This window comes from Oxyura jamaicensis, chromosome 11, assembly GCF_011077185.1.
Source record: "Oxyura jamaicensis isolate SHBP4307 breed ruddy duck chromosome 11, BPBGC_Ojam_1.0, whole genome shotgun sequence".
NCBI classification, from domain to species: domain Eukaryota; kingdom Metazoa; phylum Chordata; class Aves; order Anseriformes; family Anatidae; genus Oxyura; species Oxyura jamaicensis.
The window spans coordinates 1,468,060-1,489,784 of record NC_048903.1 but is presented as its reverse complement, the minus strand read 5'-3'; the positions used below and the strand labels follow the sequence as shown (position 1 = coordinate 1,489,784).

Genomic DNA, 21,725 nt, shown 5'->3' with positions numbered 1-21,725 from the left:
AGGGAGGAGTGCTGGGGAAGGGGAGTCCCAGGGGGAGGTTTTGGGGGGGGAGGAGGGGTCCTGGGGGGAATTCGGGAGGGGGAGGGTTCTTGGAGGGGGGTCCTGGGGGCAGGGGAGGGGGTCCTAGGAGGAGGTTTGGGGAGGAGTACCAGGAGTGGGTATTGGGGAGGGGGGTCCTGGATTGGGGGAGGCCCAGAGGTGGGGGTGTGGGGGGGGTCCCGGGGGTCCCCGCTGCCAACTGCTCCTCGTTCTGCCCCCCCAGGTGGTGTCCTCCGACGTCCTGAGGGATGCCCGGATCCTCGTGCTGCACATGGTGAGGGGGGGCTGCAAATGGGCCCCCCACCCATCCTGGGGACCCTCCGCCCCCTGGCTGGGAGCCGGGGCTGCCCCGCACACATTGCCCCCTCCCACACCCCCTCCCCTGTTCTCTCCCCTCCCCAGGGCCGCGAATTCTCCTTCGACGACTGCGGCCGGGCCTTCACCTGCCTGCCCGCGGAGGACCCCGACGCCCTGGCCGAGGCCCCGGTGTGCAACCTGGACAGCCTGCTGCACACCCTGACGCACCGGGTGCGTGTGGCCTGCGGTCACCCCGGCACCGGCGTGGGCCCAGGGCACCTTTGGGTGCTGCCAGCGGGGTGACGAGGGCGCTGGGTGCCCCCCTGGGGGGCTGAGCCCCTCCCAAGCCCCCCCCTGGGTGCACGGCTCTTCTCTCGGCAGCTCTGCGTGGGCTCCCCGCCCGGCCTGTGGGTGTGCAGCACCGACATGCTCCTCACCGTGCCCTCAGCTCCAGGTGAGTGGGTGCCAGCCCTGCCTCCAGCGCCCGCCTGGGCTCGGGACGGGCTCAGCTGGCAGCGACGCGGCTGGTTCGGCCTCTGCCGCGCTCCCGTGCCCGGGCACCCGCTGCTCAGCACGCACCCGAGCTGCCCAGGGCCGAGCGCACCCATGGGTGGCACCCAGAAGGGCTCGGGGGCGGTTGGCAGTGCCGGTTGTTGGTGCCGTGGTGGCTGGTTTTGGGGTGGCCGTGTGGGGCCAGGTGCCACCAGCAGGCACTGGTTCATGTCCCCGTCCCCAGGCATCGACTGGGACGGCTTCCGGGGCGTCCGAGTGATCGCCGTGCCCGGCAGCCAGGCCTACGCCAGGAGCCACGGGGTGTACCTCGCTGACGAGCAGGTCGGTAGCACTCCTAACGGTATCACCACCCTGGAGCCCCCTCGGAGGGACGGGGGCTTCCCACTCCCTTCCCTTGCCCTGGGGGTCTCTGCTCCTTTGTCCCTGTGGGGGGCTGCTTGGTTTTGGGGCACCCCAAAATGCTCATCGGGGTCATCCCCCTCGCAGGGGCTGGTGCACGACATCATCTACAGAGGCACGGAGGCCCAGATCCAGCAGTGTGCAGGGCCCGATGGCACCGTCCCGCTGGTGTGTCCCTCGTGCCACCTCCCCTCGTGCCACCTGCCCGCCCCGGCGAGGGACAGGCCCGGCACGGCCTCGGCCCCGCTGTGCCCCCGCAGGTCTGCGGCGTGGTTTTCTTCTCCTCGGACGCCGCCGAGCAGCTCCTGGCCACCCACGTCATCCCGCCCCTGGACGCCTGCACCTACATGGGGCTGGACTCGGGGGCACCACCCATCCAGGTGACACCCCGCGGGGACAAGGGGACACCCGTGGGTGCCGGGCTTGCAGCGGGGCTGTACCCAGGGCGTCCCTTCTGTCCCCAGCTCTCCCTCTTCTTCGACATCGTGCTGAGCATGGCGCGGGGGGTGACGGAGGAGGACTTTGTGAAGGGCGGCAGCGACGCCAGCGCGAGGAGCGCCCGCTCCGTGCTGTGGGGGTCTCTCCGCGCCTTCCCTCTCAGCATGGGTGAGCGGCGCTGCGGGGGGACGCGTGATGTGACCCGGTCCCCTGACTGGGGAGACATTTGGGGTCAGGGCCTGCCACCAGCCCTTTTCCCCGGGGAGGAGGGGGGCAGGGAGGGCTGCTGGGGAGGCCGGAGCACCTCCCGGCCCCGCGTTTGCGGTCTGCGTGCCGACGGCTCTCCCGGCTCCCCGCAGCCTGCGTCCCCGACGCCTCCTACGACTACCTGACGGCGTCCGCGAGCGACCACATCCGCAGCCTGACGCTCCTGCCCGGCTCCGCCAGCCACCTCCGCTTCTGCAAGACAGCCCACTCCCAGGCCGACGTAGGTCCTTCCAGCCCCGCTTTGCCCTCACGCGCGGTTTTTGGGGCGTTACTCCCCGCTGCGCGGCCAGACCCTGGTGTCCCCGTGTCCCCCTGCAGCAGCCCTGGCTCCTGGAGGACGGCTCCTCGGTCACCAACAGCCTGCTGGAGGGAGCCGTGCGGCTGGCGGCCGGCAGCGCCATCCAGCACTGTCACCTCCGGGTACGTGGCCGGGGGGACTCGGGGGGGGGACACACACTGCCGTGAGTTTTGGGGCACCCTGCCCCTTCTGGCTGCCTTTTCGGACCCTGGAGGCTGGCTCCTGGCCTGAATTTCTGCAGCCTGTGTCCCTGCGGCCCCGTGTCCCCACACAGCTTGGTGGCCCACCCCCGGCGCCCTGCTTTTGCCGACCGCAGCGTGTCTCCGGGGGTGCCTGTCCCCTTCCGAGGTCGGGGTGTGCTCTGGGGGCTGCTCATGCTCCTGCTGCTTCCTCCTCAGGGTCCCCTGGAGATCGGCCCCGGCTGCCTCCTCTCGGGCCTCGCAGCGGCCTCCTCGCCGGCCCTGCAGGGCTGTCCCCTGCGCGATGTCGTCCTGCAGGGCCACCACGTCCGGCTGCGGGACCTGCCCTGCCGCGTGTTCACGCTCAGCGGCCGCCTCGACGACTGGCAGGTGCGGGGACGGCGAGGTGGGGCGGGACTCCCCGCGGGGCTGGGGTGTAACCGGCCCCTTGTGTCCCCCCCAGAGCCCCGCCGAAGGTTCCACCTACCTCAACGTGCCCTGGGCCGAGTTTTTCCGTCGGACGGGCGTACGGTAGGTGCCGCGTGCTCAGGCAGAGCAGGGGACCCGGCTCCCCAGTGCCACCCCACGCCTCTAAGGCTGCAGCGGGAGGCATCGTGGCCGCCTCAACCCGTCCTCCCCACCTGGAAGCTGCCCTCGAGCCCCGGAGCAGTGCTGATGGGCTCTCCCTCCGCCAGGGAAGGGGACCTTTGGGACGCCGAGACCCCAGCGAGCAGCCGCTGCCTGCTCAGCGCCCGGCTCTTCCCGGTGCTGCACGCCTCCGAGGCGCTGGGGCTGGAGGACGTGCTGTGGCTGCTGGGCCCGGCGGCGGGGCCCGGCGGGCGGCTGGCGCGCTGGCGGGCGGCCTGGCGCATGTCCTGGCAGGAGCTGCTGCCCTGCCTGGACACGGAGGCCGAGCTGGGCGCCCGCCGGGCCCTCTTCTTCCTGCAGGGCCAGCGCAAGGTGCGCCGGGTGCTGCTGGGGCGCCGGGACGGCAGCCTCCTGCCGCTCATCCGCAGCGCCGTCCACGAGGGCTACCACGAGGCCGTGCTGGGCACGCTGGATGAGGGTAAGCGCGTGGCAGCCCCGCTGCAGGAGCCTGTGGGCCGTTCAGTGAGGCAGGGTGGGTGCGAGCCGCTCAAATCCCTCTCCCCCGGGGCCAGCTTGCCGCAGAAGCGGGCTGGGTCGGGGTGACACGCAACCTCCCTTCATTTTCCAGTTGCCTCCATGGCCGACGACGCGGGTGTCGCGGCTCGGGCGCTCGCCTGCATCGCCGACGTGCTGGGCTGCCTGGCACACGGGGAGGGGGGCTTGCGCAGCGGCCCCGCGGCCAACAGCCAGTGGGCTTCGGCTTTCAGGCGCCTGGAGAGCGGGGACGTCGCCGGCGGCGTGCGGGAGCTGGCAGCCGAGCGGCAGAAGTGGATGAGCGGGTGAGGCAGGGGCTGGCGCGTGGCTGCCAACCCACCCCGGGCGTCGGCAGGCTCCGAGGCGGGCTCAGCGTCGCTCTTTTCGCAGGCCGGACCTGCTGGTGAGAGCGGCCCGGCACTACGAGGGGGCCGAGCAGATCCTCATCCGGCAGGCGGTGATGTCCTCCTGCCGGTTCGTCAGCGTGCGGCCGGCGGAGCTGCCGCCCTTGGGGTGCTGGGTGCAGGCGCTGTGCCCGGCCCGCCTCGACCTCTCCGGTGAGAGTTTCCATCCCGAGGCGGGCCCGGCGGGGCGGAGGGGACGGAAAAGGAGCTGGGGCTGACGGCGTGCCTCGGCAGGGGGCTGGAGCGACACCCCCCCGGTCACCTACGAGCACGGGGGGGCCGTGGTGGACGTGGCGGTGCTGGTGGACGGGTGCCGGCCCATCGGCGCCCGCGTGCGGCGCATCCCCGAGCCGGAGCTGCGCCTCGTCAGCCTGGGCGGCACGCCGCGGGGCAAGGCGGTGGCCGAGCTGGTGTGCCGGGAGCTGGAGGACCTGAGGGATTACTGCCAGCCGCACGCCCCAGGTGAGGCGGCGCCAGCTGCACGGCCCCCGGCCTTGTGCCCGACTCGGTGTCCTCCTGGTGTCCCGGAGCTGCTGGGAGCGCCCCGCTCTGCTCCTACACCTCTTGCTAGGGGTGACGTGGGTGCCAGCTTTCACCTCTTTTTTTTATTTCCAGGGGCCTTGCTCAAAGCTGCCTTCATTTGCACCCAGATCGTGCAGTTCCCCTCGCAGGAACCCCTGCGGGCCCAGCTGATGCGGAGCTTCGGGGGCGGCTTTGAGGTGCACACCTGGTCCAAGCTGCCCCATGGCTCCGGCCTCGGTACGTCCGCAAGGAGGGGGGCAGGCGTTTGTGCCCCCCCTCCTCACCGCCCTGACCCTGCCCGTGCCCCCCGCAGGCACCAGCAGCATCCTGGCGGGAGCAGCGATGGCCTCGCTGTACCGGGCGGCCGGCAAGGCCGCGAGCACCGAGTCCCTCGTCCACGCCGTGCTGCACCTGGAGCAGAGGCTGACCACGGGTAGGGGCCGGGGGGAGCCCCCGGCCTTTGGGGCGGGGGCCGGGACGAGGCTGAGCCCCCCCCCCTGCCCTGCAGGCGGAGGTTGGCAGGACCAGGTGGGCGGGCTGGTGCCCGGCATCAAGATCGGGAGGTCGAAGGCGCAGCTGCCGCTCCGCGTGGAGGTGGAGGAGATCCCGGTGCCCGAGGGCTTCGCCCGCACCCTCAGCGATCACTTGCTGCTGGTGTACACGGGGAAGACTCGCCTGGCTCGCAACCTGCTGCAGGTAACTCCGCTCCCCCTCGGCCTTCGGAGCCTGTCCTGAGCACCAGCCCTGAGCCCGGCCTCCCGCAGGACGTGGTGAGGAACTGGTACGCCCGGCTGCCCTCCGTCGTGCAGAACGCCCGCGCGCTGGTGAGCAACGCCGAGGAGTGTGCCCGGGCCCTGAGGCAAGGTGGGAGCCCCTTCCCTGCGCCACGCCGGCCCTTTCTCTCAGCAAAGCAGCACAAACACCCCCAGGAGGGTCCGTGCCGGATTGGGGAGCACAAACTAGGGTGGTGCAGGCTCTGGGAGCTGCAGCAACCTCACGTCCTCCCCCCCGTGTTACAGGCAGCGCCCCAAAACTTAAGCTAAGACTTGGAGGAAGCAGGGCTGGAAGTGTCCCCGCAGGGCACGCAGCGGCTGCTCGATTTTCCTGAGTCATCTGCCGGGCTGGGGGCAGGCCCGGCCTCCAAGTGGAGTCGTTTGGCGCTGGGCTGCAGCGGAAGGGAAGCTGGAGCATTAAAACAAGCAGCTTCTCCCCTGGGGAGGGTTAAAAACAAACAGCCAAGTGAGCGTGCTGGGATGGGAGGAGGAGGACTGGGGCAGAGGGACAGCAGAACTCAGCTCACTGGGGGCAGGGCCAGGTTTCTGCCCCCCCCCGGAGGAGAAAAGGTGACCGCTCTGTTTTCTTTGCCATGTTCTCATGACCTCCCTCCCGCAGGTGACCTGCCGCTCGTCGGCACGTGTCTGGACCGCTACTGGCAGCAGAAGAAGCTCATGGCCCCCGGCTGCGAGCCGCTGGCTGTCGGGCGCATGATGGGCGCCCTCCGGCCCTACGTCCATGGGCAGTGCTTGGCCGGGGCTGGCGGCGGCGGCTTCCTCTACGTCCTCACCAAAGCCCCGCGGCAGAAGGAGGCTTTGCACCAAATTCTGGCCAAAACGGAGGTGAGAAAAGACTCCCGACCACCTTGGGTGCGAGAGGGGGTTGCTGACGAGGGTGAGCCCCTCACCTTAGCTCTCCTCCTGCTCCTTCGCTCTGTTTTTTTTTCCAGGGGCTGGGTAACTTCAGCATCCACAGCATCGAAGTGGATACGGGGGGTGTCTCGGTGGAGGTTGTGGGATGTGAGCTGGACGGCAGCGCTCCTCCGGGGGAGGACGTGGCTGTGTGAGCGCCTCAGCTCTGCCCCGCTCATCACGGACACGCAGGGCTGAGGAGCCAGGCAGCAGGGACGTTCCCCTCAGGGCTGTCCCCTCCCCGAGGGCTCTGACAGAGGCATCAGTGCCCCAGGGCGCACCGTGTGGGAGCAGCACCGACCCCAGGCTTGTCAGCAGGACTCCCGGGGGCTCCCCGGCTTTGATGTGGCTTTTTTGTGCTGCTGCTTGGCCTGAAAAGCCGCAGGCTGGAGGGGCTGCGCTGAGCTGGGCAGGCAGAAAGCCGTGCTGGAAGGACAGGCTGCTAGGGCACAGCTGGCATCCAGCTGATCTCTGGGTTTGACCCTGATTTCCTCCATCTATTTCTGAAGGAAAATGAGGGTTGGTGATGCTGCCTCCAGCAGGAGGAATGTTCCTGCCCGGCCCTCCTGCTCCTCCAGCAGCAGTGACCCCAGCCCTGGGTGTGGAATCACGTCCCCCTCCCCAGCCCAGAGGTTATTTCTGCAGTTACTGATCCCCGCAATCATCTTTTGAATAAAAAAAACCTTGTTCCTAGCCTGTGCTCGTTCTCCTCTGTCCCTCCCCAGCCTCCCCCTGAGCTAGCAAAGACCCAGGGCAGGGGAGCTGGAACGAGGACCAGCTCAGCTCAGGGCTCCAGCCCCCTCCAGGCACACACACGCAGCCCAAGGTCGCTGCTCAGCCAGGCGAGGTTTATTTACACAGCCTGGCTTCCTACAGCGGCTCGCTCGCGGTTTTCCAAGCGCCCTCCCCGCAGGAACGCTTCCCTTTCCCCCAGCAGCTGTCTCTGCCCCCAGGGAGAGCGGACCCACACCCCAAGGAATGCGCTGCAGGGCAGGAGGAGAGGCAGGGGCCCAGCTCAGCGGTGCTCTGACAGCCCCCAGGTTTCTTGAGCCTCCGGGGGCCTCCCCCAGGGACCGAAGAGCCGTGTGCTAGCACCAGCCCCTCCCTTAACACTTGCACGTTTAGTGTTAGGTGCTCTCAACGTGAGAGATTCCTCTGCTGCCCTATTCCTGGTCCTGCAAAAGGACGGGGGCTCTTCGTCGCATGCCCCGAAGAGCCTCTTGCTCTGAGGAAGGTGAGCACAAGCGCAGCCATCACCCCAAAGCCACGTGCAAAATGGGGAGGACGTGGGCTGGCTCCACAGCTGTGGTGCTGAGGCCAGGCGGAGCTACAGGCGCAGGCGCTTGATGTCCTCGTCACGGAAGTCCTTCCGGAGCCCCAGCACCCGCCGCACCTCCGCGGGGGTCAGGCGCCAGGTGAGCGGGCCCGAGTTGGGGCCCCAGTAATCCAGGATCTCCGTCACCTGCGGGGAGAGAGGGGAGAGCTGCAGGAAGCGGCCCGGCACCAGCCCAGTTCAAACTCCAGCCGTGGCCGTATCAGGAGGGGCAGGATTTCCTGATACTACCCCTGCAGGCGAACACCCGTTGAGCGCAGGGTGGATTTTCCAGTTTCCCTCCTCCCCACCTGTGTGACAGCACCTGGCTGAGCCCCGGACACCACACGGAGCCCAGCTGGGGCTCCTGCAACCCCCCCAAAAAGCCACCAGTGCAGCTCACCCGTTCCAGGTTGAGGATGGTGGCTATTTGGGAGAGCCGGGCAAACTTGTCGCGGATGGTCCAGGTGGTGACGGTGGTGAGATAGGCTATGAGAGAGCGCAGCTCCTTGTCGAACTGCAGGCCGCCCAGCTGCGGGGAGAGAAGCAGCTCTGTTAGCCCAGCTTGGAGAGCTCCGAGATGGTTCCCAGGGGGAGGTCTCCGAGCTGGAGGGTTCCTCTTAGAGCACTTCTTGGGGACAGGGGCTTGTTTGGCCCCACCTCAGCCTTCCTACTGCTGCAAGCTCCTCCCGGCCCCATCACAAAATGCACTTTCTTCCTTCGTGGTCTCCCTGAGCTGGCTTCCTGTGGTGGCAGAGCTTCCTCCAAGGTCCCCTTTGTCTCTGCCCTCGCCTCATCCCTTGGGGGCACCAGGGGTTTGGTGGTGGAGCCGTGTCCAGCCCCGCTACGGGGCAGAGGGCAGCATTTTGCTTACCCTGTTGAAGCTGGATTTGAGGAGCACTTTCTCCAGCTCCGTGGCTATGAGGCTGGTCATGAGGCCGGTAAGGTTATCGTAAATCACGGGGGACAGTCCAGCCTAGGAGCAGAAAGCCGTGTCAGTCTCATCAGGAACAACTCAGCAGAGCCCCGCAGAACCCAGGTCCAGGAGAGCTTCCACACCAACGCCATCGTTTTCACGCTCAGCGAGCGGGCAGCACTGGCAAAAGCGATCCAGGTACGAGTTGAACAACACCGCAGGAGATGGGGGCTGAGGAACCCTGCAAGCGAGTGCAGCCCGCCTGCCCTGAGCAGGGGAAGAGCTGGGAGATGCCTCGTGGAAGCCTGGCAGGTCGCTGCATCCCCTCCCTTCCTCTCACCTTAAACTCTGTCATCTGCTGCTCCAGGTGGACGATGAACTGCTGGACCCAGGGATCGTTAGCTTCATACTCGCTGAACTCCTCCTGCCAGTGAGATACAAGAAGGGCTGTTTACGTGACCTGCCCTGAACAGAGGACTTTTTCCTTCAGCTCCTGTCAAGCCAGCTGCCCTTCTCCAGGCTGGGATGCTGAGCACGTTCCGGGTATTTCACCGTTTCTCCGTGCTGAGGAACAGCAGAGGGCTGAGGGGATGAGTCAGCAGCCGCTGCGCGTGGCTGTGCGGAGGATGGAGCGCGCAGGAGGGAGCTGGAAGCGGAGGGGCTGGGCCTTACCTCCTCGATGCTGTGGGAGATGGAGAGGAAGAGGTTGATCCAGGGCTTCACCTGGGGCTTGATGGCCGTGTTGTTCAGGTCGTTGACGCCTTCCTGAGGGGGATGAGAAGAGGACAGGAGAGAACTGAGCACAGGTAGCGTCCAACAACACCCAACCTCTGCAGCCCGGCTGCCTCTGCTGCCTCCAGCCTTATCACGAGCTGGGAAAACCAACCCACAGCCTTCCCCAGGAAAATGAACCCGAAGTCCTGGGGCCAGATCCCACGCTCTTCCAGCACCGCGTGGCTCAGAGGACACCACAGTGACAAGAAGAGGAAGGTCATCAGCCCCGAGGCTGCACTGGGCTGACCTGCAGCGGGGCAGGGAGGGCGCAGACACCAGCCTCCCACCCAGCCCAGGAGGACGCCGCGGTCGGCCTCAGCTGCTGCCTCCCGCCCCCAGCGCAGTGGGAGAAGCTAAAAGGAGGGTAAAAGCTGTGAGCAGAGCCAGTGCCCTGAATTCATCGCAGCCCCAGCACGCGCCCTCTCCCCCGAGCAGCAGGCTGTCAGCGAAGGCCGTTCACTCTGCTCCACTGCTCGAGAGCTCTCTGAAAGCCCTCTCCTGCCAACCGCCCCATTTAGCTCAGCAAGATGTCAAGAAAGCTCCCCCAGCACGAAGCTATTCAGGTACCAACACTGCCTGGCATTTGATGAAAGTTTTTAACTCAAATTGGCATTTCTGAGCAGGCCTTGCTGGCAATTGCCCTTTTCCAAGGCAAATTTCATGTGCGCGTGACTCAGGCAGTGCAGCAGCTTGCTGCTCAGCCTCCTGAGTGCTTTGCAGACGGTTTTAATACTGCACTAACACCAGACTGGAGAGTTTTACTCCTTATCTGTGAGCTGTCTGATTCCAGTACTGACCGCAGGCCTCATGAGGGTTCACTTGTAATCTTCTTGTGATCCTCTCTACCAGCAGCCCTTCTTCCCCGCTGCCCCGTGGGGCTCGGGACAGGCTGACAACACGCTGGGCCACAAGGGAGAATGGAGGAGCCACCGGTATTTCTCCTGAACACGCTGAACCAACCAACCACTGCTCTGTGCTGAGCGAAGACAAAGGGACCGACATTCCTGCTGCCTCTGCAGCTGCTTCCAGCGTTTTTCACGGGGCTGCCAGCTGGTGCAGCCGTGCACATGGCCTGGATCCGTTTGCGTGCCTCCAAAGTGATTGCCTGCTTCCATCTGCACCCCTCAGGCAGCACTCCCGGAGCCAGACACGGCCACGACGCGGGCCACCAGGCGTGGGCTGCCTCCCCTCTCCCCGAAGAGGCCGGCAGCGGGTGCTGGAGGCCGGCGGCAGCGCCCTGCGCTCACCTGCAGCAGGTCCCGGAACTTGTTGGAGACGGCAGCCATGTCGGAGAGGCAGCTCTCAATCTTGGCCTGCGCCTGTTCGCCCCCGAAGCCTTGGCTGAGCAGCTTGGCGCAGTCGCTCTGTGGGAAGAGACCCCCGAGCACGTCGCTCGTTAATCCCCCGGGATGCCCCTGCCCCTTCGCACCGCCCAGCCCTGGCGGCGGGCTTGCAGGTGAGGATGGCCACCAAGCCCACGCGCAGCCAGGAGCTGCTGGGGAGGGAGCAGCAAGAAAGGAAGCCCCAGGCTACCTAAGGCAGCACCAGAGAACCACAAGGAAATGGTTTTATTGCGCTGACTCCGGCTCGGTCCACGTGGAGGAACTGGTCTTTCCAGCCAGGCCAAGCTCCACCACTGAGGTGTCAGCCCGAGATTGCTCTGCCAGCTCAAAATTGCTTTCCTACGGCTGGAGGGCGAAGATATCAGGAGTTTGAGCAAAGCAAAGTCCAGGTAGCTTATTTTACCCCACCCCACGGGAAGATATTAAGAGTTTGATTAGAGGAAAAAAAAAAAACAATCTAGACCGCACCTCCAACGTTTTCTTCAGGGTCATGATGTTTTCGCTGCAGACCTCCACGTTGTTTAAGGTCACCTGGGGAGGGAAAAGAAAGGCAAGTAAAAATCATTGGAATTTCTCATCACTTGCTCCGTGCCCTGCTCACACTACAGACTGAAAGGGAAATATTTGAGGGGGCAGCGGTGCTACGGTGCGATCAGATGGCTGCATGAAGCTGAACCACACTGAGCCCGTGTGCTGAGCCTGCAGCTGGTGCAGGCTGAGGTGGTTCAATCCACTGCTCTTCCTCATCACCGGTCTGTCCACGACGTTGCAAATCCCCAGGTGGTGGAAGAGGGGGTGTACCCCCGACATCTCTGCTCCTTTCTGTGACAGCGTCACGAAGAACGTCCAGGAGCAGCTGGAGGTGATGGTCGAGACGCAGCACATCCAGAGAAGCAGGGAAGGCATTTGTGCGTAGGCAGGAGGAATCAGCACCCCTCCTGCCAGATGAGTATCTGCTCCTCCCTGAACAGGCTGTTCTCTACCTGCTGGAGCCGAACTGACTGCCAGGATAACGCCGGGCTTTGTGCAGACGGGGGAACGAGGCGAGCTGACAGGTCAAGGAGGAATTCCAGAGGGAGAACTGACACTTTTAAGTGCTTTGCTTCAAGAAACCTGTAACCGAGTTTAATGAAATGAAAGCAGTCCCTCCTGCTCTCTCCTCGTACACTCGGAGTCCCAGGGAATCTGTACAGCACGCTCACAGTGGCTTATGCCTGAGCCAGCTCCTCTCCAGCGCTCCCAGGGGCTCTGCCCCCAGGGCTGCCTGAAAGCAGGGAGCAGAGCCAGGCAGAGATGCCCACCCAGGGGGGTCTTTTCCCCCATGCAAGGCCTGGGCAGCTCCCACCAGAGGCAAGGACACGCTGTGCTGCACGGCACAGGAGCACCAGCCCTCCAGGTGCTCTCCTGGGGTCTATAACGCTCGCTGCTGTGCTCTGGCCAGCTCGGGCGCACAGAGGGGTGGTGCTGATGTTAGGAGAAGGCAAAAGGAGGATCCTGCATCCAAGGGGAGCAGACAACCCTGCTCTAAGGGAAACGCTCCTGTCTCTGGGCAGCCTGCTCCAGTGGTTGGCAACCCTGCCCAGAGCAGGGGGGTGGAACTGGATGATCTTTAAGGTCCTTTTCAACCCAGGCCATTCTATGATTCTATAAGTGAGGATGAAGGAGCGCTGAGCTTGGGCCAGGAACCTCTCTCATCTAGGGGAAGGTGCAGGTGCCAATTTCTCTCCCACCACCTCTGCGCAGAGCCTGCAAAGAACCAGGCTGATGGCCACCTCAGGGGGCCACCTCAAGCCCAGACACCTCCCCAGCCTGGAGGGGGACATGACTGCAGCAGGACAAGCCTCGTGTGAAAGCCCCACTGACATGAGATGAGGCAGAAGCATCTACTGGATGTCCAAAGTCGGGCCACCCATCATGCCTGAAACAGGTTTTCAGGTTGTCTGACTGTGACAGCTGCATCCATCCCACTCCCGTGAGTTTCCCCGTCGCCCTTCCCCTTATCCCAACTCATCTTTTACCAGGACAGTTTCCAAACCCACCAGAAAGGACTGCTTGGCCTCGTCAGTGCTCTCGATGCCTTTGGTATCGAACTTGCCCTGCTGCAGGCTGCTGTGCATGATGTTCACGGCGCTGGTCACCCCTCTCTGGAAGTCCTGGAAGGTCGTGGCTGGAAAGCCCTGCTTCAGCTTGTTGTACAGAACCTCCCTGCGGGGCAAGCAGAACACTCGGGGCTCAGAGCAAGCACTGCAAGAAGCAACAGAGCCATGCTGGGCTGAGCTGCAGCCTGGAAAAGGGAAGGGGAATTTCAGAGGGACGGAGGGTGGCAGGTATCTCCTGCCATCATCATCTGAAAGACACGAGGCTGAGGTTAAAAAATAAGAAGAACGTATTTCCTCAAAATCCTGCCAGCAGCTGTCTGTTGTCTTCAGTCAGTTCTCTGCTCCCACACTGGGATGAGAAACAGCAGCAGGCCAGTTTCTGCAGGCTCACCCCAAAGTCCATGGTGCAATTGTTCAAGTGGCCACCAGGCAGGCCCAGGGGCAACCCGGAGAACGATGGGGAGTGACCGTGGTGCCATTCAGTATTTTTTTTTCTCTTCTGTGGCTCTGTCCTACAGGTGAGCCCTGCTGCTGGGAGAAAAGCACGCCCAGCACTGCTTCCTACCAGCATCTTCCACAGAGATGACAAAGCAGAGGTCCAAAGGCGGAGAGCACAGGGACAGCACACAGGGTGCAGAACACGAGGAGAAGGGAGGTTACACGAGCCTGGTGTCTCTTCCTTACCTGAAGTCGGACTCCAGCTCGGTGGTGGAGTGGTTGATCATGGCACAGAGGCAGTCTATGCTGGAGCTGGACAGAGCCCGCCCGATGCACTTCTTCACTATGTAAAACACGTCGTCCACCATGCTGGAGGTGAGCTGGCCCTTCTCGTAGCTGTCCATGGCCACAGCCTGCAAAGAGAGCGGCCCCAGCGCCCTGAGCTCAGCGAGGGAGGACAGGAGCCCTCTCAGAGCAGTGATGGAGTGCCAGCACCTGCCCATCTCACCCCGAGCTCAGCTGAACCATGAACTCAGGCTGCTATCGCTCATCCTGCTGTTCAGCAGCCCCCCGACCTGGAAGATCTGATCTCCAGAATGTCTGTGATCACTGACCCAAACAAGCAGTGATTGGAGCAGGTGCCTCACACCCTCCCGATACCGCTCGGGCTCTGCAGCTCCTGCAGCAGCGCAAGCAGAGGGAGCAAGGAAGAGCAGCGTGAGGCTGACAGAGGGATGCGACCAGAGCCAGCAGCTACATTTGGGCAAGGAGAGAGCACCAGAAGTGGATCTGGCCGCCAGCCCTGCCCCAGCACACATTTTGCCATACTCAGAGGTATGTCTGGAGTCAAATCTCAGAAAAGACTGCTTGCTTTCCAAGGCCAGGGGCCCTGACAACCACCACGGCTCCGCTGCGTACCCATCGCCCTCCCTGGGTGCTCCTGAGGAGGTCGGGGCCGCTGGCACAGAGCACAGGCTACTGCAAACGCCCTCTGAGCCCTACCTTGTTGACGGTCTCCCTCATGAAGTACTGCTCCATGGTGATGTAGTAGCCGATGAGCTCCTGCATGGTGCAGCTCAGCAGGCAGTTGTTGAGCAGCTTGTCCAGCTGCTTCTGATGCTCTGCAGAACACCGAGGAGAGCCATCAGCTGGACCAAGGGCCCGGGAGCAGCTCCACCTAGTCCCCTGCTGCCTGTCCAAGGGGCACCTGATGGACACACACCTGCAAAGCTCAACCAGGAATAAACCGCAGGCCTCAAGTGTGGAGCTGGAAGAGCTGAGCTGACTTTTGCAGGTGATGCACCTCACTTCAGAGTGCCATGGAGTACCAAAACCCTGAGCCTGCTTTCCCTGCAGCCTCTGCCTTTAGCATTTGTGCCTACAGTGACCAAAGGGCCCTCCCTTTCTTTGGGCACTTTGCTTACTATGCTCTGCAGTCATTCCTAAGGCTGGCTCCCCATTAGAGGGAATAACTCGATGGTGTTGGACTAGAACATCGACCAGGGACTGCTTCCTGCCCCAGTGATACCAACTGCTGGTCATCTTCTCAGAGAGTTCCCCTTCCACTAGCCCTCCTCCGTGGTCATACAGTGCCTGGGTGCTGCCACCTGATGCAGCAGCCACAGGTGCTTTTACCTGGCAGAGCTGCGTGACTTAAAGGACTTCCCTCACTAAGACGTGCCGGTGTTTGGAAAGCCCCCGTGCAGAGGACGGTTACGGTAGAGCTTTGTCAGGAAGCTCACCGCTGAAAACAGATCTGGGGAGGCCGGGCTAGGCAGGCCTCTTCCACAGAGCACTCCTGGAGTGCCCCTGCAGCAGTGCCACGCTGCCCTGACCCCAGCCCGGTACGAGGAGCAGAGCCAGCAGGCGTCGGTGCTGCAGACCTTACCTTGCTTCACCTCCTCGGGGGCCATGGAGTCTCCCACCTCGAAGTCAGCCGTTATTCGTCTCTTGATGAACCTCAAGTAGAGCTCGCTGCGGGCATTCATCAGGGTGACCTCTGTCAAAATCGGGTCGAGTTCCCTGCAAGGGGACGCAGCGAGAGTCAGGGCAGCAAGACATCGAGAGCAGGGACACCCATTTACCCCCGCGAAGCAGCGTTCTGTTTTACTCCAGGATCAATACCGCCTGTTTCCATCTGCGCTGTCAGGTAGCAAAGCTCAGCAGAATAACTGCTACGTGCAAGTAACGCCAGTCCTGCTCTGAAGGATATTTGGGGAGCTTGTTTGTGCAGAGAGCTGCTTCCAGCCTTGACAGCTCGCCACCGTGCGCTGAATTAAATAGGGGCGAGTTGTGCTGGGAAGCAGCCGAGCGCCGCCAGGATGGATTGACCCAGCAGCTCGTCTCGTCAGGCACCCGGTGGCAAAGCAGGCCAGCAGCAGCTGGCTTCCAGCAGGTTCCTGCAGCAGCAGCAGCAATTCCCTGCTCCGTGCCCTGCCCCGAGACTCACATCTGCTGACCGCTTTAAGGCAGACCTCGCTCTGCCAGCATGGAGCACAGCTCGGACCTCGGACGTGGGGGAAGCCACAAGAAACCTCCCACGAACACATCCCAGAGTGATCTTCCTGAGTCAGAGATGCCAGCCCACCTGGGGATTATTTCCCCATTTTATTTTCATGATCAACAACAGGACAGCTGCCACCTAAGGGATTTACCCTCTCAGGGACTTACCCACTGTGCTGAACGTCACACATACATCTAAAGCATGTGACAATCAAAACATCCTGAGAAAAGTGTTAGAGAAGCTGCTTTGTTTCCCTCCTGGATGTGAGCAGCCACGTTAAAATCACCGTATAAGGTGGGCAATCTGACTGAACTTCAAAATCAACCTGTGTGGAGCAGGAGGTCAACCAGAGACCTTCAGCAGCCTCCTCCCTGCCTCGGTTCTGCTCTGATTCTGTGGCACCTGCACGGCTGGTGCTAGAAGCGCCCGGTCCCTGCCACCTCCGTGCATGTGCTCCTGGGCCCAGACCTGGGTGTTTTTCTGGACGCGAGGCAGGATCAGTTTAATCTCAGCAGCCCGGGAGCTGTGAAGCCAAAGAAGCACATGACAACGCAGAACACAGCGCTCAGATCAGAGGGGACTACGAAAGGAAGATTGTCAGCTCAGCTTCTTCATCAGCGAGCACAAAGCATTTACGTACACTGCTCCAAGCCTCCCAGCAAAGAAGTGGGACGAGGAGCTGTTATCTTTGTTCTGTGGGTGAAAAAGCAAAAGCCCAGAAAGCCTGGGAGGCGTCCACGGTTACTCAGAGCAAAGACTAAGTGGATCACCACGTTACCAGTGACTAACTGGCCGTGTAGGTCCACAGACGTCTTGTTTGAGGAACACAAGTTGTCTTCCAAGGCGTGTTTAGAAGTCACGCAATGCCAGATGGGCTGCGGGCGCTTTCAGATGGCTTTATTAAGGGTTATGCAAATTCTCAAGACAAAAAGAAAGGAAGGGAGGCTGAGGGTACTCGAGTTCATTACCAAGACTCCGGTGTTACAGTGTCACCGCAGCAGCAGTACAGATTAAAAGGACCCAAAGATTTATTCCTAATTATGCCACGAATTATCTGCCCAGAGAGCTGCTCCAGTTCACGGGCTCCAAGGACTGCACGGTGCCCATCAACAAGTGGTGGAAGAGCCAAATAAAGCCTCGGTGCTCTGCGTGCGGTGATATTCCCAGCCCTCCAGCAACGTTCAAGGCCAAGACCTCAAATAACGAGTAAGCAAACTAAAGCACCACCATGGAAGCCGCCTTTATAAAAGGGCAGTGAAGGGTACCTAACAAGTGGACGCTAAGCTTTGGTAGCCACAAAGCCTCTGGAGGATGGGAAGAGTTCTTTAAATGCTCAGTAGCATTAACGACAGATCGAGAGTGAAAATTAGAGAGCAAAAGGAGGTTTTGTTTTACCTTGGTTCAATCTTCTCCGCAGAACTTCTCATCATGCTGTTCTGAACTTGCTGGAACTGCAATTACAAAACAGGAGTCATGGCAGCGTTTGCTGGTGACCTGAAGTTAACAGCCCCTTCTCATGCGGTGGCCCACGGAGGATAACACTGCAGCGGTGCACCTCTGCCTCCGGGACAGAGCTCAGCCTGCCAGGGAGGGCTGTGGGAGGGGAGCTCCAACGGAGGCACCAAGGGACGTGACCGAGATGTTGCTGCAGTCCTGCCTCGAGCAGGAGCAAGGCAGGGGGCAGGGCATGCTGACAGCACCCTACAGACCTGCACGGACATAACTCCGTGCCCTGGGTCTGCTTATCGTGCTCACAGTGAATCCTCCTCTGCAACAGAAAGGACAGCTACAGGCTGGAGTGCTCCTACCATCAGCGCAAGCATCGAGTGAAGCAACGTTTCTCTCCAAACACGAGGTCAAACTTCACCTCTAGGGCAGTCAGTGCCCCGCAGAGGGGCTGCGTGGGGCAGGATCACCCCCCCCTTACCTGCCTGTGGTAGTCCCTCTCCTTGACGAACTTCTCCACCACCTTCTCCACCTGCTGGTCACACTCTCCTTGCAGGTGCTTGATGAGGGTGTACAGCCTCCCCGGCCCGTAGTAGGTCTCCACGATGGGCTGGTGGGTCTCCACAACGCGAGCGATCCCTGCCGGCGGAGAGACAGCGACCGGGTGGACTCTGCTCTCTCAGGAGCGAGAGGCAGCCTCGGGCAGGAGTTCTCCTTCAGCCTGGACCCAGAGCAGAGCTGTACAGGCCCTCAGATAACGCCTGAACAAACAGGCCAGCCTGTCCAGCCACTCCAGAGGCTTACGGTCATCACCACCCCTTCTTCCACAGCACCTTCCCTCTGCGTACGATGCCTTCTGGCTCCTCTCCTGCTTACTGCAAGGCTGTGGTGCACATCTCCTGAGGCGGAAGCCACCTCTGAAGAGCTCGTACCACGGGATGTAGGCAGCTGCCCTCCCACCCAGCAAGACACAAGGTGTGAAAGAACAAAGCTTTCGCAGCAGGATGCTGCCCAGGCGGAACCTGGCGGGGCACACAACTGCCATCCACATCCAGTCCCAGCTTTCAGCACCGACCAAGTCACAGAACAGCAGCGTTTGGAAAATCAGCCTGGGGAGAGCTCTGCTGTTCCCTGTCATGCACTAGTGAGGGCAGGACCTCCTCGGAGACAAAGCTCCTCTCCAAGGAAGCCTCTCTCCAAGACAGCTTTCTTCTCACGAACCCTCTGCCTCCAGAGGTCACAACACTCCCCCTCTTCTGGCACTCCTGCCAAGAAAGCCCCGTTGGCTTTGAGGGCCTTCAACAGCAGCACGGTGCCAGGCTGGCGGTGACTTGGCAGTGCCGCAGCGGGCACAATAGAGGAGGAGGAGGGTGAATCACCACGGGATCTCAATTACTGTCTTGGCGACACTCCCACACAGCATTCATATTCCCCCTCCTCCCTTCCCTCTCCGCTTCCAAGCTGCCATGGTCCTCCTCGAAGAGCCCGGCCTGGGGCCACCAACAGCTGCTCAACTTTTAGGGGCCTGATTTGTTTGTCTGGAGGGCTGCACGCCTGAAAAACCCCGCAGGGAATACCCACGTCTCAAAGATGCAGGGGACAAGAAGAGTGATTCCTGGAGGAAGCCAAAGAAATCCTTTGCACATGCACTTTGTGCCTACACACGCTGTGGGTAGGACAGATTGCTTATTTTAATGCCCTCTCCCAGCTGGGAAAACATCTGTCTGTGTCCCCATCCCTCCAGCACGACCCTCCCATGGCTCAGAGGGCGTTTTGTGCTCCCCTGGAACTACAATTAAAGCTTTTAAATTGACAGATCCCATCGTGAACTGCTTCCAATCCATCCGCACAGAGAAGAGGGAGAAGATTACCTTCAAAGAGGAGCGTCAGGGTGTCTGCAAAGATGACGGCAGCCCGACGGTCACTCATGTCTGTCCCCATCACCAGCTGCAGGTTCTCCTCTGCTTTCTTGGCCACCTGCGTGACAGCAGGGACAGTCAGAGAGCGGAGCTGAAGGCCGGTGCTGGCTTCAATGACAAACAAGCCGCAGCCAAGACCCAACAGCCTGGGTTTTGCCCTCCCCAGGAGACTATCAGGTCTCAGTGTGTTTCGCAGCCCCAGAACCCCTTACCTGCTTGCAGAGGTACTCGGAGAACTTGCTCAGCCCCTCCTCGTGTAAGCCCAGTAGGGGAAAGATCTTGAAGAAGCGCTCCACCTGGGGCAGGTCTCCCTGCTTCATAGCCGTGTCGAACTTCTCCGTGACAATCGCCTTCAGGCGCTGCTCTGACTCCTGCAGGAGCTTCAGGTTGGCATCGATTATGCCCCCTGGTCGAAGAAGGGCAGAGGTAACGGCACGTTGGTCTCACGCAGAGGACGTGACCAAGCCAACCAGGACAGTTCTGCAGGGAACCCAGCCCGTTGCTTCCTGCCCAGCTGTCTTCCCTGGTATCACACCGCAGCGCTGCAGCATTTTTCCCTGACAGGGCCTTCCCCCCCTCTTCTTTTGTCCTGTACATTCTTTTTCAGCCAGCTGGCATCAGAAACGCTACTAAAACCTTGTGCTAGGGATTCTCCTTCAATTAATCGATTAATTCAAGCCTAATTCCGCTTTCACCTCTAGGTCTGTGACCTTTGGATGTTCTGCTTTGCCTGCTGAGCTGAGGCACCCCCCACCGAACAGCCCACAGCCTCCAGAGACCCGGCTGGACCTGAGTGTCGGCTCCTCCCCGCCAGCAGCCCTCACCTTCCTTGCCCTGACGACTGAGCTCGATGACGGATTTGTCCAGGGACAGGTAGCGATGGATGTGAGCTGCTGCTTGCTCGTAATCCTCGCCCCGCAGGGCTGTCTGCACGCCGTCCATGCAGAACTTGAGGTCCAGGATGTCGTCAGCTCTCTGGATGGCCTGGTAGAGGCGGTTCTGCAAGGAAGGGAAAACCAGTGGGGCCTCCTGCTGCAGGCTGAGCGGGGAAGGAGGAGGGGGAAGAAAGGACGGAGAGGGCAGCGCGAGGGGAAAGAGGTGGGAGAAACAGATGGAAGCGACGCTTCTCTGCACAATAAACAACTAACGAAGCAGAATCCCCAAAGCAAATGAAGTTAAAGCTGTAAAGAATGAAAGGTGTAAGTCCGATGAATCTGAAATAGTGTGTGTCCATCAGTGAGCTCACAGACCGTGCCCCAGCCTACATGGCAGAGCCCAGAGACAGCCACGCTCGGTATGTTTTGATTTGAGCAGCTGGGACCTGAACCCTCTCAGCTCATCTCTGTGCAAAGGACAGGGCGGCACGGATTCCTGCCCGGTCTCAAGAGACAACGACCATCCTCAGCAAGGCAACAGCTAGCAGAGGGCTGACACAGACCAACCTCAGCTTACTTGACATAAACCACAAGAACGGGCTGGAGAACCAGCTGTCATGTGCAAAATCCTACAGGTTATTTACCCTCCACGTGGAAAATCCTACGCTTTATTAACTCATACACTCCAACACCCAGGAACCCAGCAAGAAGCCACCACCCAGCGACACCGAGGCCGTTCCCAGCACCCACATTTCTGTTTATTTTCCAGGCACGCTGTGAGCACGAACTTGAGGATGACAATCCCCAGATCCCCCCGTGCAGCTACCTTGGCCAGGTCGAGCTGCCGGACCTTGCTGCTGACGTTCTCAGCCAGGCTGCAGGTGAAGGCGATCATCCCCGCCAGCTGCTGGGCGTCCCCCTCGATGAGCTGCAGGTTGGGGCTGCGCACAAAGCACAGGTTGTTAAGCAGCTGGGTTCCTTCCCCCAAACCCAGCCCCGATCTTTCATTTCAGGAGCCGAGCACCGAAGTCAGACAGCTCTGGAAGGGGCAGTGGGGGTGGATGAACACCCCCTTTCCCCGCACGGCAAGGCAGACGAAGGCAGTGCAGCACTGACCCCATGCGCTGAAGAGCCACCATCTTGTTCTCCACCACGCTCTGCTGCTCCACCAGGGCCTCCAGCTCTTCCTGCACGGCTTGCTGCGGGGCGAGGGGCAGGGGCTCAGCACCAGAGCTGAGGATTCACCTCACCACCGGCGAGGTTCCAGTGCTTCCACGAGCACAGGCGTTGGTGAATCCCCTCCCAAGCTCTCATTTTAACCCCACAATGCGATGCTTTTGTGTTTGTTTGTTTGTTTTTGGTAAAAATCCCAAACCCGACCACCTCATCGCCCACCTCCTCGCTGGGCTCACCCGCAGCCTGCCCCTGCCGATCCCCCTCGGACCCCGACCCCCAGCCCCAGCGCGGGACCCCAGGGGCTGAGCGGCAGCCCCGGCCCCCACCGTCACCCCCAGCCGGGCTGGGGCAGCGGCAGCCCCGGCACTGACCAACCCTCCCTCGTCCTTTCCCTTCCTCCTTCCCTCCCTCCATCTCCCTTCCTCTCTCCCTTTTTCCCCTCTCCTTCTCTCCCTACTTCCTTGTTCCCTCCCTCCCTCCTTTCCTCCCGTCCCCTTTTCCTCCTTCCCCGTCCCTCTTCCTCCTTTCCTCCCCCCGTCCCGTCCCCACCTCCTCCCGGCAGAGCCCCCCGTAGGCCGCCTGCAGCTCCCCGAGCTCGGTCAGTGCCCGCAGCCGCTCCATGGGCAGCCCGCAGGCCCCCGCGGCGCCTCCCGCCGCCATCTTGGCACCGGCCCCCCCCCCCCACCTCCTGCCCGCCGGGCTGCCCGCGCTGCCTGCCCGCCCTCCGCCGCCCCGCTCCGCCCGCCGGCCCCGCGGCCGCC

At 62.0% G+C, this 21,725-nt stretch overlaps 2 protein-coding genes across 3 annotated transcripts; one reads left to right on the top strand and one right to left on the bottom strand.

The window, feature by feature from the left end:
* The first annotated feature begins 175 nt into the window (after positions 1-175).
* On the top strand, positions 176-6,601 carry FCSK (fucose kinase). Of its 2 annotated transcripts, XM_035337113.1 has the most exons (21): positions 265-314; positions 443-567; positions 718-790; positions 1,073-1,170; positions 1,336-1,416; positions 1,509-1,628; positions 1,713-1,854; positions 2,046-2,173; positions 2,272-2,373; positions 2,650-2,820; positions 2,894-2,961; positions 3,126-3,496; positions 3,647-3,857; positions 3,943-4,109; positions 4,191-4,418; positions 4,572-4,715; positions 4,792-4,911; positions 4,987-5,174; positions 5,243-5,342; positions 5,871-6,094; positions 6,202-6,601. In XM_035337113.1, exons 1-21 carry the CDS (start codon positions 311-313, stop codon positions 6,316-6,318), a joined length of 2,982 nt encoding a protein of 993 aa, XP_035193004.1. In that variant the 5' UTR covers positions 265-310; the 3' UTR covers positions 6,319-6,601. The 2 variants fall into 2 exon arrangements, with proteins under 2 accessions (XP_035193005.1, XP_035193004.1); XM_035337114.1 differs by lacking the exon at positions 2,894-2,961 and having other exon boundaries at positions 176-313; positions 442-567; positions 3,379-3,496; positions 6,202-6,600.
* Positions 6,602-6,987: 386 nt separating this feature from the next.
* COG4 (component of oligomeric golgi complex 4) lies at positions 6,988-21,634 on the bottom strand. Its single transcript, XM_035337116.1, has 19 exons — positions 21,514-21,634; positions 20,905-20,987; positions 20,615-20,729; positions 19,738-19,912; positions 19,126-19,319; positions 18,866-18,971; positions 17,476-17,633; positions 16,944-16,999; positions 14,934-15,067; positions 14,048-14,166; positions 13,292-13,458; positions 12,548-12,713; positions 10,977-11,039; positions 10,413-10,529; positions 9,064-9,156; positions 8,732-8,815; positions 8,350-8,451; positions 7,879-8,007; positions 6,988-7,625 (listed from the first exon to the last, which is right to left on the bottom strand). Exons 1-19 carry the CDS (start codon positions 21,622-21,624, stop codon positions 7,491-7,493), a joined length of 2,307 nt encoding a protein of 768 aa, XP_035193007.1. The 5' UTR covers positions 21,625-21,634; the 3' UTR covers positions 6,988-7,490.
* Positions 21,635-21,725: the final 91 nt, after the last annotated feature.

What these genes read in the sequence shown, in the direction of transcription:
- FCSK (XM_035337113.1), top strand. An exon ending in CACCGTGCCCTCAGCTCCAG is followed by an intron (nt 791 to 1,072) that starts GTGAGTGGGTGC and finishes CCCCGTCCCCAG; the next exon opens with GCATCGACTGGGACGGCTTC. An exon ending in TGTACCTCGCTGACGAGCAG is followed by an intron (nt 1,171 to 1,335) that starts GTCGGTAGCACT and finishes TCCCCCTCGCAG; the next exon opens with GGGCTGGTGCACGACATCAT.
- COG4 (XM_035337116.1), bottom strand. Translation starts at nt 21,624, where the DNA reads ATGGCGGCGGGAGGCGCCGCGGGGGCCTGCGGGCTGCCCATGGAGCGG. An exon ending in CCGAGTACCTCTGCAAGCAG is followed by an intron (nt 18,972 to 19,125) that starts GTAAGGGGTTCT and finishes GCTGTCACGCAG; the next exon opens with GTGGCCAAGAAAGCAGAGGA. An exon ending in CCTGACGCTCCTCTTTGAAG is followed by an intron (nt 17,634 to 18,865) that starts GTAATCTTCTCC and finishes CTCCGCCGGCAG; the next exon opens with GGATCGCTCGCGTTGTGGAG.